This window comes from Leucopleurus acutus (genome assembly GCF_964270905.1).
Source record: "Leucopleurus acutus genome assembly, chromosome: X".
Lineage (NCBI taxonomy): Eukaryota > Metazoa > Chordata > Mammalia > Artiodactyla > Delphinidae > Leucopleurus > Leucopleurus acutus.
Genome location: NC_139148.1, coordinates 97060854 through 97077609, shown reverse-complemented (window position 1 = coordinate 97077609; position 16756 = coordinate 97060854). Strand labels below are relative to the sequence as shown.

Genomic DNA, 16756 nt, shown 5'->3' with positions numbered 1-16756 from the left:
GGTCCAGGAAGATCCCACATGCCGCAGAGCAACTAAGCCCGTGCGCCACAACTACTAAGCCTGCGCTCTAGAGCCCGCGAGCCACAACTACTGAGCCCATGCACCACATCTACTGAAGCCTGCACACCTAGAGCCTGTGCTCCACAACAAGAGAAGCCACTGCAATGAGAAGCCCGCGCACCGCAACGAAGAGTAGCCCCTGCTCGCCGCAACTAGAGAAAGCCCGCATGCAGCAACGAAGACACAACACAGCCAAAAATAAATTAATTTAAAAAAATGAATGGTGGGAATGTAAATTGGTGCAGCTACTATGGAGAACAGTATGGAAGCTCCTTAAAAAACTAAAAATAGAGTTACTATATGATCCAGCAATCCCACTCCTGGGTATATATCCAGAAAAGACAAAAGCTCTAATTTGAAAAGATACATGCACCCTAATGTTCATAGCAGCACTCTTTACAATAGCCAAGACATGGAAGCAACCTAAATGTCCATCAACGGATGAGTGGTAAAAGAAGACGTGGTGTATATAAACAATGGAATATTACTCAGCCATAAAAAAGAATGAAATAATGCCATTGGCAGCAACATGGATGGACCTAGAGATAATCACACTAAGTGAAGTAATTCAGACAGAGAAAGACAAATATTATATATCACTTATGTGTGGAATCTAAAAATAGTACAAATTAACTTATTCACAAAACAGAAACAGACTCATGGACATAGAAAACAAACTTACAGTTACCAAAGGGGAAGGGAGAAGAGGGGTATATGGGGAGTGCGGGATTAACAGAGGCACACTACTATATATAAAATAGAGGAACAAGAAGGGTCTACTGTATAACACAGGGAGCTATATTCAATATCTTGTAATAAACTATAATGGAAAAGAATCAATAAAAGAATATAGACATATACATATATATATATGTATAACCAAATCACTTTGCTATACACCTGAAATGAGCACAATATTGTAAATCAATTATACTTCAATAAAAGTAAAACTTTTTAAATTTTAAAAATGAATGGATAGGTAGACAATGAATTGATACATGATAAATGAGTGGGAAAAGACAGTTGAGAGGATAATTTGCAATAACTTCTCTGCTAATTATTTACATAGTAAATCCCAATCTGAGGTCACCTGAGCACAAGGGGAATAGAATGGTATCACCTGGGGTTCTTGAGCTGGTTTTTTTTAAAATGTTTAGCCAAAATCATATCCTCACCTGATTTGAGTAAGTGCAATGAGTGGGCACCAGAAAGCCTCTTAAGCTAAAAAAGAAAAAAAAAAAAACTGTGGTTTACAACTTGGCCCATTGCATGTTTCTATTCTTTGTCAAAATCAGTTAGAAAACTATTTTTTAAAGGACCTAACTGTTTACTGTTTAAAACACATACAAACAAACAAAAAGCTAACTCACACAGGGATTTTAAAAAATTAAAAGCAGTGAGACCATTTCCAGATACCAGGACATCCAGCCCAATTTATTAGAAAATAGCTGAATACGCATAGGAGCTATATCATCATTCTCCCTTTTGAACTTGTCTAGAGATGACAAGAATCTAAAGACCCTGTGTTTAAAAATGTGACTCACTTCATTTTAAGAAATACTTATCAAATACCAACTTTATTTCAAGAGCTAGAGAAACATTCCACAGATGAAAGACTGGCTATTCTGGGCCATCAACGGGTAAAATGAAAATTCAAAGTTCGTTTCCGGTATTATAGGCTCAGAAATGTAGAAGGGATCAACAGCTATATAGCTCTTACTGTGTACCAGGCAGTAGCCCAGGCATTTTACATTGACTTCTACAAGAAATCAGTGTGATAGAGATTTTCCTTTATTTTAACAGCTGAGAAAACCATGACTCAGATTTTGATTGACTGCTCTGAGGACACACAGCTGATAAGTAGCAGAGCAGTACTTCAAACCCTGTTTTGTTTGACTCCAAAACCCCTGCTCTTTCCACCATGGCAGGCTGCATCTCACTATTTCATATTGCCCTTGCCTCCTATCTTCCTCTGCATTACAAGTTGCCTACAACAACATTGTCTCCCAAGGCAGGATTTTAGGGCAGTGATATTTACTAGAGCCATAAGTGTGTCTTAGTTCAAGGTCTTATCAAGGGCATTCAGACCTTGTGCAGGCACACCCTCTAATCAATTTGTAGAGAAAAAAAATCTAGGTATCTTATATATTCTTAGGTTGACATCTAGATTATTCATCATAAGTTTAAACAGTTGCAAAGGATGTAATTTCTGGAATATGGTAAATATTGACATTTAAAATAAAACTATCCAATTACTCATTTAAACGTATCCAATGGAATCTGAATACCATAGTGATTTGTTACTCATAACCATGTATTTAAAAAATAAATGGCTAAACTCTTCTTTCTTTAAGGGCAGAGAGTTTACACCATTCCTTGCTCTCCTTGAATTCTTATTTGCATTCCACATCCCCACAGGATTTTACCCTAACGTTATAAATTTTTTGTGTTTTAAAGTCTTTATAAATTATTGATTACCTTATATTTCTTCATAACAAAAGTATAAATTGCATTTTAATTTTTTATTTTCTGTGGCCAGAAGGTAATAAATGTTGAAACATTTCTTCTGAATATCGTTATTATTCAATTATTAGCAGTACAAAACTGCTCAAAAGAACACAAATATAATACAAATTTTGATAAATAACAATTAAGCATAAAAATACATTTTTACTGGAAATGAATGCGTTTCTTAAAGATGTTAGTGGGGCTTTTCTTCCAGCTAGTTATTATAGCCACAGAATATTGAGTAATATTCAGGAACCAGATTCAGCATCAATTATATATTTAGTTTCCATTTTTATAAAAGCACTAAGAAAACTTTTTCATATCAATAAGCATATGTGAATGAATAGAGTTTTATTATGTCATTGTCACTCAATTTCCTTGAACTCTGAGTTAATGTCAGAAAGTTATACAATGATTTTTCATAATATTTTTAGGGAATTCCCTGGAGGTCCAGTGGTTAGGACTCTGCACTTTCACTACTGAGGGCCCAGGTTCAATCCCTGGTAAGGGAATTAAGATCCCACAAGCCACATGGTGCAGCCAAAAAAGCTTAAAATAAAAAAATAATAGTTTTAGGGACTTCCCTGGTGGTCCAGTAGTTAAGACCCCACACTCCCAATGCAGGGGGCCCGGGTTCCGTCCGTGGTCAGGGAACTAGATCCCGCATGCCGCAACTAAGAGTTTGCCTACTGCAACTAAAGATCCCGCATGCCACAAGGAAGATCCCACACGTGGCAATGAAGATCCCGTGCCACAACTAAGACCCAGCAGAGCCAAATTAATTAATTAATTAAAAATAAAAAGATTGGTTCAACCTCATTAAAAATAATATTTTTTAACAATCTGAAAACTTGCTTCGGTTCTCTTTAAACTTTATTGAAGGCAAGTAATTAGAAACCACATGACTTAGAAAAGGATTTTTACCCAAGATTACAGTCATTCAGCTTCTCAATTCCTGGAAAGTAATACTGTGGTAGGAAGCTTCTGAGATGGCCCCCAATGATACCCACTTCCTGATATTTGAATCCTATGCAGTATTCTCCCCTTGAGTGTGGGCTAGACCTATGGACGCCTAACAAATAGATTATGGCAAAAGTGATGTCACTTGAGAGATTAGGTTATAACAATGGCTTTTCTCTCTCACATCCTCGGAGGGAAGCATGCTGCCATTTTATGAGCTGGCTGATGGAGAGGCCCACTCCAGAAAGAACTGAGAGAGGTCTCTGGCCAATATGCCAGCAAGGGACTATGGTCCTCAGTCCAACAGCCCACAAGGAACTGAATCCTGTCAACAACCATACAACCATGCAAGCAAGCTTGGAACAGAATACTCTCTCAGTTCACGCTTCTGATGAGACCCCACCTCTGGCCAAAAACTGGATTATACCATTGTAAGAGATCTTGAGCCAGAGGCACACAACTTGCCACACCCAGATTCCTGACCCACAAAAACTGTAAGATAATAAATATTTGTTGATTTAAGGTGCTAAATTTGGGGACAAAACCAAAAAGTCTTTACTAAGACTTGCCAAATAATTATTAAATGTACCAGTTACTGTTTTACCTAGAGGCACTTTGTTTAACCCAACATACTAAACAAAGTTCATGGAATGAAAAATAGAAATTTTATTAATTTTAATACAGCTTAACCAATAGAACATTCTTTATGAAATGCTTTTTTCTTATCACATTTTAAATATAATTTTACCAAAATTTTGGAGCTTCAGATTTAGCAATTGATAAAAAAGATCTGTCATATAGCCTAACTAGCAAAGCCAGTCATCATTTCCAAATCAACTGGCTAAATCATATTTCTTCTGTCTCAAAAAGGATGACTTGGGCTTCCCTGGTGGCTCAGTGGTTAAGAATCCACCTGTCAATGCAGGGGACACGGGTTCGAGCCCTGGTCCAGGAAGATCCCACATGCCACGGAGCAACTAAGCCCGTGCGCCACAACTACTGAGCCTGCGCTCTAGAGCCTGTGAGCCACAACTACTGAAGCCCACGTGCCTACAGTCTGTGCTCCGCAACAAGAGAAGCCACCGCAATGAGAAGCCCCCGCACCACAACGAAGAGTAGCCCCCGCTCGCCGCAACTAGAGAAAACCCATGTGCAGCAACGAAGACCCAACGCAGCCAAAAATAAATTAATTAATTTTTAAGAAAAGGATGACTTTATTTTTCAATTCAATAAGTATATCAATACTTATTCCTATGATGATCATTTCACTTGTAAATTCTAACACTAGGATGGACAAATTAAAAGATAGAAGATAGGTAGATGGATAGATAGATAGATAGATAGATAGATAGATAGATAGATAGATAGATGGTTGCTAGAGCATGCAGGCTTCTTATGAGTTTGTCATCTGGATGAAATAAAGTGAGTTCAGTATTTCTTTTAGCCCTATCTTTTTGCTTTACTTTCACAGAATTCTCTCTGAGTGATTTCTTTTTTTTTTTTTTATCTTTGACAATAGCTGGAGAATGGAGAGGTGAGGTTGTTAAAACTGTCATCACTCCTGCCATCCCAGTATAAATGATCTCAGAACTCCAACATCAGCCTGTTTCTAATGCCAAGCCTCACCCTTAGTTTTGTTTTTAATAAATTTATTTACTTGTTTGTTTTTATTTTTGGCTGTGTTGGGTCTTCATTGCTGCGTGCGGGCTTTCTCTCGTTGCGGTGAGCAGGGGCTACTCTTCGTTGCGGTGCACAGGCTTCTCATTGTCGTGGCTTCTCTTGTTGTGGAGCGCGGGCTCTAGGCGCCCGGGCTTCAGTAGTTGTGGCTCGCAGGCTCTAGAGCACAGGCTCAGTAGTTGTGGCGCATGGGCTTAGTTGCTCCATGGCATGTGGAGTCTTCCTGGGCCAGGGATCGAACCCGTGTCCCCTACATTGGCAGGAGGATTTTTAACCACTGCATCACCAGGGAGGCCCCCCACCCTTAATTCTTAAATGGGCAAAATATATGAATCAACATTTCTCCAAATAAGATACACAAATGGCTGATGAGCACATGATAGCATGCTCAATGTCATTCAGCATTAAGGAAATGTAAATCAAAACCAGAATGAGATACAACGTCATACCCACTTGCATGACTACAAAAAAAAAAAACATGAACTGTGACGAGTTTTGGTGAGGATGTGGAAAAATCGGAACTCTTATACATTGCTGGTGGGAATGTAAAATGGTGCAGCCACTTTAAAAAATAGTGTGACAATTCCTCATAAAGTTAAAAGTAGGGTTAGTATATAACTGAGCAATTCCACTCCTAGGTATGTCCCCAAGAGAATTAAAAATATATATCCACACAAAAACTTGCACACAAATATTCATAGCAGCATTATTCATAATAGCAAAGTGGAAACAACCCAAATGACCATCAACTGATGAATAGATTAAAAAGATGAAGTATATCCATACAATGAAATATAATATTATTCAACCATAGGAAAGAATGAAGTATTGATAGATGCTACAACATGGATGAACCTTGAAAACATGCTAAGAGAAAGAATCCACACACAAAGGACAAATATTATATAATTCATTTATATGAAATGTTCAAAATAGACAAATCCATAGAAAAAAAAGTAGACTAGTGGTTGATAGGGGCTCTGGAGAGGGGAGGGAGTGCTGGGAATTGACTGCTAATGGATACAGGGTCTTTTAGGAGTGATGAAAATGTTCTAGAATAGACAGAGGTGATGGTTTCTCAACTCTGTAAATGTATTCAAAACTACTGAATTGTATGCTTTAAAAGATGAGGACAGCAACATTGTTATCTGTGATATCTAAGAAACCACTGCCTAACATAAGGTCATGAAAATTATTCCTATGTATTCTTCTGACAGTTTATTTTATGGTAACAGCTTTATTGAGATATAATCCAGATACCATAAAACTCATTTTTAAAAGCATACAATTCATGTTGTTTAAGGGTACAAACTTGCAACTAGTAGTAAGTCCTAGAGATCTAATGCACAAATATTTTTGATAACTGTATTGTAATAAATATTACCATGTTTTAACTGTATTGTAATAAATATTACCATGTTTTAAAAATATTTTTGATAACTGTATTGTAATATAATTTCTTTCTATGGTAATTCCATATATTTTGTTTTCACGTAGCCCAATTTATCTTTGAACTACTTGAAATTATTTAACTAACAGGAACGCAAAAGAGAGGATGAGTGTTAGTGCTCTTTGTTATATATTCATTTTATATATTTAAAGTAGAGTTATGTGTGCATATAAAATTTATTACTCTAATCATCGCAGCAACTCTTCCAATTCTCAAGTAACTTTGGGAGGAATTTATAATTTTACAATGCCTCAATAAAAGATGTTTCAACATCTCAAAAAAATGGTAATATATGTGCTTCTTTATTAACTCATGAAATAACAAAATCTAGCATTGAGTCTAATAAGTACCTTAAATTCAACCTAGAGCTTCGTTTTCCTTTTGAACTTGTTACTCACTTAACCCAAAGCCATTTAGTCCCTCCTAGAGAACATAGAGGTATCCCTGATTTATCCATTAAGAGCTGGCTAACGGCTGTTCAGATACAGGCAGTGGGAATCTCAGAAATCAACAGAATCCTCTACTTCAGTGGTTCTTTACCATTTGGGGGAGGGCAGATTCCTTTGAGAATATGATGAAAGCCCAGAAAAATGCAAAACACCCAATATTTCACATACAATTTTAATACATTTATTGACTTCGTTAACTTCATCCATAGAACCAGGTTTAAAAATCCCTATTCTGTGTGGTGCTGTTTTTGAACATGATCTGCTAATCCTTTAATATCATAGCTAAGCACTGCTACATTGGAGAGCAAAGTGAAAGCCTTCATAGAATATCTGAAAGGCCAAGGAGCAAATTCTAGGTTTCACTGACTGAATGTTCACTCAAAAACCACCCCAAGACAAATACTGTAAGGCATAGCTCTCCTTTTTAAGATCTCATGTGCTAGTAAAGAAATATTTTTTTCTCCCTTACACTGTGCACTTTTGACAGTGGAGACTATATTGTCTAACCCTCTTATTTGGCATTGTTTTAAGTTAAAAGTTTGTGGATATAAGTCACAAGTTAATGTGGCCTCTGAAACAAAGCTCTTACTGCTGTATACATATGATGGGGCCCAAGAACTTATTTTTAGAACATTTGAAAGTAAATTACCAATATCACACATTTCACACAAATATTGTCGTATATATTCAACTACATTATCACAGTACCATATCTCACTCAAGAAATTTAACATTGATACACTATAATTATAATTTGGAGTCCATATTTAAATTTCCCTTGTCTTTTCAAATGTGTCATTTACAGATGATAAACTGCAAGAACATTGAAGATGTGTCACTATGCACACACAGAGCCACTAGCAAAGAGTGAGAGACTTACTGATTCAAGGCATTTAATGAAATCCCTGTGCAATCATTATCTGACTACGAGGCTAACAGAGACTTCAATGGCTGCACATAACAAAGAATACAGATTTTACAAAATCAGTCAAGGATAGTCACTAAACAAACACTAAAAACCGAACTCTAGAAGAAGGGGATCAGATTTCCAGAGTAATCATATTAAATTGTTTAAAATGTCTAGTTTCAGCAAAAAACTACAAAACATACACACACACACAGAAAGTATGGTCTGTACACAGGAAAAAAGATGTCATAGAAACAGTCCTTGAGGAAGCCCAGATGTTGGCTTTGGTAAAGACTGAACCAGCTATTTTAAATATCTTCAAATAACTAAAGGAAAACATCTAAAGAATTAAAGGAAAGTATAAGAATGATGTCTCACCAAATAGAGAATATTAATAAAGTGACAGAAATTATTTAAGAAAAGAATCAAATTGAATTTCTGGATTTGAAAAGTGCTATAACAGAATGAAAAATTCACTAGAAGGGCCTAACAGCAGATTTGAGCTGGCAGGAAGGATTAGCAAACTTGAAGATAATTCAATTACCATTGTCTAGACTGAGGATCAGAAGGAAAAACAGGATGAATAAAAATGAACAGAGCTTAAGAGACCTGTGAGACACCATTAAATGGCCAACATACACATAATGGGAGTCTCAGAAGTAGAAAAGAGAAAAAAAGAACAGAAAGGATATTTGAAGAAATAATGAGTAAAAACTTCTCAAAAATAGTCTACACATCCAAGAGCTCAAATATTTCCTAGTAGGATAAACACAAAAAAATTCACTTCTTAGTCAACCTCTCAAAGACAAAGAAAAAATCTTGAAAGCAGGAAAATTAAAAGATAACTGATTTCCCATCAGAAACAATGGGCACTAGAAGTCAGTGTGATGACATATACAAAATGTTTAAAGCAAAAGACTGACAACCAAGAATTCTTTATCCAGCAAAAATATCCTTAAATGAGGGAAAAATAGACATTGTCAAGTACACAAAGACTGAGAGAAATAATGGCCAGAAGACCAGTCCTACAAGAAATGCTAAAAAGAGTTCTTCAGGCTGAAATGAAAGAACACTAGAGAGTAGGAAGAAAGAAAGAAAGAAAGAAAGAAAGAGCACCAGAAAAGGTAATTGCATAGATAAATATAAAAGACAACACAAATCTTATTTGGGGGGAACTCTTTTTTCTCTCTAACTTGAAAGATAACTGCATAATTCAATAATTATATGAGTGTTTTGATGGGGTTATAATGTATAATATATAAAGGAACAGTTTGTATATCAGTAATAGCACAAAGGAGGAGGGAAGGAATGGAGCTATATGGTTGCAAAGTTTTTACATATGATTGGAATCAGGTTGGTATTAATCCAAAGCAGATTGTATTTTAAGATGTCAATTGTAATCCCTGAGCCAAGCACTAAGAAAATAATTATTTAATATAGTAAATTAAACAAGAGAATTAAAAGGTATATTAGAAAATATCTATTTAACACAAAAGAAATCAATAATGGAGGAATAGAGGAACAAAAAAGACATGCAACATATAGAAAATGGCAAAATGGCAGATGTAAATCCTACTTTATCAGTAATTACTTTAAATGTAACTAGATTAAGCAAACCAGTTAAAAGGCAGAGATTGCCAGACTCTGTATAAGAGACACACATGTTCTAACTGTATGCTGTCTACAAGAGACACATTTTAGATTCAAAGATACAAATAGAATGTAAGTAAGAGTGGGAAAAGATATATGATGCAAACAGTAACCAAAAGAGAGCTAAGTGGCTATAATAATTATCAGACAAAATAGAATTTAAGACAAAATTTGTTACTAGAGAAAACAAAGGACATTTTATAACTATAAAAAGGTGAATCTATCATGAATATTTAACAATTATTAACACATTTCCACCTATCTACAGAGCTGAAAAATACATGAAGCAAAAACTGACAGAACTGAAGGGAGAAATAGAAATTTAACAATAACAGTTGAAGAATTTATTACCCCACTTTCAGTAACGGACAGAACTAGATAAATGACCAAAAAGGAAATAGAATACTTGGACAACACTATAAGCCAACTAGACCTAATGGACATCTATTTATAGAACATGTCATACAACAACAGCAGAATATATGTTCTTCTGAACTGCACATGGAATATTCTCCAGGATAGATTATATGTTAGCTCATAAAATAAACCTCCCTAATTTTTTTAAAGGATTGAAATAATAAAAAGTATGTTCTGCAAACATACTTGGGAATATAATGAAATGAAATTAGATATCAAAAACAAAATAAAATTTCAGAAATTCACACATAAATGGATAGTAGAGAAGACACTGCAAAATAACCACTAGTTCAAAGAAGAAATCACAAAGGAAGTTAGAAAATACTTTGAGATGAATGAAAGGGAGAGTACAGTATATGCCAAGCTTCCTCAGAAACATTTATAATTGTAAATCTTATGTTAAAAAGGAAATAAGATTTCAAATCAATAACTTAAATTTCCACCTTTATGAAACTAGAAAAAGAACAGCAAACTAAGTTCAAAGCAAGCAGAAAGAAAAACATAGTAAATTGTTTATTAGTAAAATATTTATAGATTTAGCTCTCCATATTTAAGTCATGACTCATTTTGAGTTAACTTTTTATTTGTGTGAAGTAAGGATAAAGGTTCTTTTTCTTTTCTTCTTGTGGAAGTCCAACTATTCCAAGACAATTTGTCGAAAAGAAAAGATTATCCTTTCCAAGTTGAATTGCCTTGACACCTTTCTTGAAAGTCAATTGTATATATGCATATGCATGCATTTATTTCTGGACTGTCTTGTTTTGTTCCATTGATCTTCAATGCCAATTTGTTCTTTTTCAAAATTAACTACTTTACATCTTTTGTATTTATATATAAATTTGAGAAGCAGCTTGTCAATTTCTTCAAAAATGCCAACTGAGATTTGACTGAAATTGTATTGAATCTCTAAATCAATTTGGAAAGAATTGCCATCCTAACTATATTTAGTCTTCCAATTCATGAATATGCCGTATCTCTATATTTATTTAAGTCTTCTTTAATTTATCTCAGTAATCTTTCACAGTTTTCAGTGTTAAAAAACATGTATATTTTTGTCATACTTATTCCTAAGGATTTTATATTTTAAATGAAACTGTTTTTAAATTAATATTTCCTCATTGTTTATTGTTGCTATATAGAATATGACTGATTTGTATCTGGTTCTGTTTGATAGATTTTTTTCTTCTCATTATGTGTCATATTTTCCTGCTTCTTGGCATTTGTGATAAATTTTTATTGGATACCAGACATTGTGAATTTCACCTTATTGGGTGCTGGCTATTTTTGTATTGTTTTAAATATTCTTGAGCTTTATTCTGGAAATAGTTTGATCCCACTGAGGCTTGCTTTTAAGCTTTGTTTGGCAGGACTAAATACACCTTTAGTCTAGGGCAGTTCTGTAGAATAAAAATTTTATGCAAGTCACAAATATGTGCCACATATGTTACATTTTCTAGTAGCCACATTAAAATATAGTGAAGAGAAACTGGTAAAATTAATTTTAATTATATATAAATACATTACATATATATTATATTGATACCCAAACCAGAAAAAACAGTACAGAAAATTAAAAGTTATAGACCAATATCTTTTATGAACATAGACATGGAAATCCTCAACAGAGCATTAGCATATTGAATCCAGCAATGTATAAAAAGAACACACCATAACCAAATGGGATTTATCCCAGGAATGCAAAGTAATTCATTATATTAATAGTCGAAAGAAGAAAAACCCTATGATCATATCAATTGAGGCAGAAAAAGTGTCTGACAAACTTCAACATACATTTATGATTTTTTTAAAAAAATGTCTTTGCAAACTTGGAATAGAATGTAACTTGCACAACCTGAACCACAGAACCTACAGCTGACTAAATGGTGAAAGATTGAAGGCTTTCTAAGATCAATTAAAAATGTATATCTGCTTTCAGTACTTCTATCCCACATTGTACTGGAGATCCTAGGCAATGCAATAAGGGAAGGAAAAACATTAAAGCCATACAGATTGGAAAGGAAGAATAAAACTATCTCATGATTCTGTATGAAGAAAACCCTAAAGAATCTATTAAAAACTTGATAGAATAAAAAAATGAATTTAGCAAGGCCACAGACTACAAGGTCAATACACAAAAATCAACCATATACTAACAATAAACAATTGGAAAGAAATTTTAAAAGACAGTACCATTGTAAATTGTTGCAAAGGAAATGTAATACTTAGGTATAAGCTTAACAAATCATTATAGGACTTACACAGTAAAAACTACAAAACATGGATGAAAGAAATGACATACTCTGTTCATGGATTGGAAGATCCAGCAGAATAAATATGCTTTCACTCAGCATAAGGTTTTCAAGGGTCATCCATGTTGTGGTATGTATCAATACTTCATTCCTTTTTAAGGCTGGATAATAATAATAATGTACCACATTGTGTTTACCCTTTTATCAGTTGATGAATATTTGGGTTGTTTCTACTCTTTGGCTATTATGAATAATGCTGCTGAACATTTGTGTACAACTCTTTGTGTAGAATGTGTTTTCATTTCTCTTGGGTATGTAGCAAGGAGTGAAATTGCTGGGTCGTATGGTAACTCTATGTTTAACCATTTGAGGAATTGCCATATTGTTTTCCAAAGTAGCTGCACCATTTCACATTCCCACAAGCAGTATGTGGATCTACAGATCCTCACCTACACTGGTTATTATTTGTCTTTTTAAAATTATTATATCTATCCTAGCAAGTATAAAATGGTATCTCATTGTGGTTTTGATTTGAGTATACCTAATGACCAATGATGTTGGGCATCTTTTCATGTGCTTGTTGGCCATTTGTATGTCTTCTTTCTGGAAATGTCTATTCAAGTGCTTTGCCCATTTTTAAATTGGTTTATTTGTATTTTTATTGTTGAATTATAATTGTTTTTTATAAAGGCACAAGTCCCTTACCAGACATATGATATTTAATTACTTTCTCTTATTCTGTGGGGTTTCTCTTCATTTTCTTCATGGTGTCCTTTGAAGTACAAAGTTTTTAACTTTGATTAAGTCCAATTTGACAATTTTTTTCCTTTTGTTCCTTGGCTTTTGGTGTCATCTCTAAGAAACCATTGTTTTACCCAAGGTCATGAGGATTTACTCCTAAATTTTCTTCTTAAAGTTTTATAGTTTTTATCTATTAAATTTAGTTCTATGATTCATTCTGAGTTGAATTTTGTATGTGGTATGAGGTAGGAGTCCAACTTCATTCTTTTGAATGTGGATGGACAGTAGTCCCAGCAAGCCCAACTGATTGCCAAAGGTGCAAAAGCAACTCAGTGGAAGAACAATAGCCTTTTCAGCAAATGGCAAATGGATACCCACAGGCAAAACAAACAAACAAACAAGCAAAAAATCCTCCATGTAAACTTCACTCCTTAAGCAAAAATGAGCTCAAAGTTGATCACAGAGCTAAATGCAAATCTTACAACTATAAAACTTGAAGAGGAAAACATAAGAGAAATCTTCATGACCTCGGGTTAGGTAAAGAGTTCTTAGACATAATACCCAAAGCATAATCCATTAAAAATTTGATAAATTTGACTTCATTGAAATTAAGACACTTTGCTCTATGAAAGACACCATTAAGTAAATGAAAAGATAACACGCAAACTGAGAGAACACATTTGCAATTTACATTCCTGACAAAGAGCTAGTATCCAGAATATATTTTAAAACTATCTAAGTCCACCTGTAAGCAAGCAAAGTACCCAATAAAAATGGGCAAAGGATCTGAACAGACACCTCACCACAGAGGATATCTATATAGCACATAAGCATATGAAAAGATGCTCAACTTCATTCTAATTTGGGAAATGCAAATTAAAATCATAATGAGATACCACTACTTAATCTGTTAGAATAGTTAAACTTTAAAAAACTTGACAAATGCTAAGAAGGATACAGAGCAAGTGGTGAGAATGAAAGATGGTATAGCCACTCTGGAAAAGAGTTTGGCAGTTTATTATAAAGTTAAATGTACACTTACTTCATGATCCAGCAATATCACTCCTAGATATTTAAGCCAGGGGAATTAAACTTATGTTCACAGAAAGACCTGTACATGAATGTTCACAGCAGCTTTTTTCACAATTATTAAAAACTGGAAACAACCCAAATGTTCTTTAATGGGTGAATGAATAAGCAAACTGTGGTACATCCACACAACAAAAAACTGCTCAGCGATAAAAGGGAATAGATTATCGATACATACAAAACTAGATGAATCTCGAGGATATTAATGCTGAGTGAAATAAGCCAGTCCCAGAAGGTTACCTACTGTATGATTCCATTTATATGACATTTTGGAAAAAGTAAACTAAAGGAATGGAGAATGGAGCAGTGGTTGCCAGGGGGGGTTCGAGAGAGTTTGATTACAAAGGGGCAATGGAATTTGGGGTGTTGATGGAACTGTTGTGTATCCTGATTGCGGTGGTGATTACATTAGTCCTTCCAGGTCTTAAAACTCCTAGAAATGTATGCCTGTGTGTGTGTGTATGTGTGTGTGTGTGTGTGTGTGTGTGTATCTTAATTATGACAGTGCTTACACAGGTATATACACTCCTCAAAACTCATTGAACACTTAAAAGAGATGAATTTTACTCTGTGTAAATCATACCTCAATAATGTTGATTTTTTAAAAAACAAAGTCTCTCCACACCAATCCTACTCCTTAAAAATAACTACTAATGACAATTTAGCATGTACCTCTCTAGAACATGTAAGCATGTAATATAAAGGGGTTTTCAGTTGGATAAAGGGTATCATTTTACACAATATATATTGCTCTTTATCTTGCTTTTTTCACTTAGAGGTCTTATAAATATATGGACAAATGCATATATATGATATGTGTTTCTACATATATAATGTTGATAGAGCTACTATATTTTTTAATAGTTTGATTATAAGCCATTTTGTGGATGTGACATCATTTATTTAAGCAGTCTCCCACTGTTGGATATTCAGGTTGTTGCCAGTTGTTTTGCTCTTACAAGCTGCAGTGCTAGGGAACAGCCCTGCGCATACATCTTTTTGCAAGTATATGGATAAGATAAATTTCTAATTGTAGGATTACTGCATCGTAAGGTAAGTGTAATTTGAATTTTTATAGCTACTGACAGATTGCCCTCTGTAGAAGCAAGTAGAACTTTGAGAATGAGTCAGGGGTGCATTTTGCATTTTCCCATCCCGAATCACTGAACTTCTCTCTTTCATAGGATCATGCCGATATTGAGTGGAAGTTTGCAAGGACGAAGCTCTGGATGAGTTACTTCGATGAAGGCGGCACCTTGCCACCTCCTTTCAACATCATCCCCAGCCCCAAGTCATTTCTATACCTTGGTAACTGGTTTAACAACACCTTCTGCCCCCAAAGAGACCCTGATGGTAGACGGAGAAGGCACAACTTGAGAAGCTTCACAGTAAGGCTTTTAAAAATTCTGTTTCTTTGTAAACACAACTGTTTTCTCCTTTTCCTCCTTTGTAACATTCCCTATCTTGAACATCTTAAAACTACTCCAACCTACAGATGCTTTGGGGGTTTGTCAGGCAGTAGCTCCTGTGTCACGTTCCAGTCCTAACGTTTAGAAATATATTCGAGTGGATGGGCTGCTGGGAGACTGCTGATGTAACCTCTCTTGTCCGTTTTCAATGACAGGAACGCCATGCTGACAGCCTGATACAGAATCAACATTACCAGGTAAAGCTTCTTCATAGGGACTAAGCACAATAGTTCTTGGTCAGTTGTGTGAACTTGGACAAATCACTTACCCTCACTGATCCTCAGTTTCCTCGTCTGTAAAATAAGGATGATAAAACTTAAACTGCAGTTGTGAGAACTGAGTGGCGAGTATGTATATATGGTTGTGTGTTTGTGTGTGTGTGTGTGTGTGTGTGTGTGTGTGTGTGTGTGTCCTGGCACAGTGCCTGACACATTGCATTAAGTGGTAGCTATCATCATCACCATTACTAACACAAAGCAGGGTGATTATGTGTATACCATTCCCAGAGGCTAAGTTAAAAGAGGCCACCCCTGTAAAGGAGAAGTATAGCTTGCCTCTAAGAAAAAGTATCTTGATTATGTAATTAGTGGACATTGAAATCATCAGACTCTGTGACACTGAAGAATGACTTTCTCAACTTTATAAAAGGAAGAAAAACTCTCATCTTACTAGGAAGGTTCAAGTTTAATCTAGCCTGGAGGGAAAGGATATTGACTGTGACCATTCAAGGATTATTCTGCTGTCATTATTCCATGAATGTGTATCCGTGTTTACCTTATGCTTGGGTGGAAAATTTTCCTTTCGGGTAAATTTGATCTCACTGGCCCACTCTGCCACCAAATTTGGACACATAATAAATTCTTCATTTATCCAATGGACTTAACTGGGGGGTTTTGTAGAAAATGCCTGGATCCTGTGAGGATTTTCCAATGCAAAGACAGTCTAAGCGTATTTTATTTCCTGTGTATGTTTCTTATTTTACTGAGAGTCCAAGAAGGAAACTGAATGCTTCTTCATGTTTTTGTTTAAATTCCAGGAAGTTATCAGGAATTTAGTCAAAAGATATGTGGCAGCTATGATAAGAAATTCCAAAACAAATGAGGGACTCACAGAAGAAAATTTTAAGGTAA

At 35.0% G+C, this 16756-nt stretch overlaps 1 protein-coding gene across 1 annotated transcript in view; it reads left to right on the top strand.

Annotated features, from left to right (window-relative positions):
• Positions 1–16756, top strand: part of TRPC5 (transient receptor potential cation channel subfamily C member 5) — a gene marked incomplete at both ends in the record, with an annotated part of 134382 nt that overhangs the window by 115157 nt on the left and 2469 nt on the right. The window contains 3 exons of the mRNA XM_082864935.1: positions 15342–15545; positions 15782–15823; positions 16663–16752. Coding sequence (XP_082721061.1) covers positions 15342–15545; positions 15782–15823; positions 16663–16752 — 336 coding nt within the window. The remainder of the gene's footprint in view (positions 1–15341; positions 15546–15781; positions 15824–16662; positions 16753–16756) is intronic.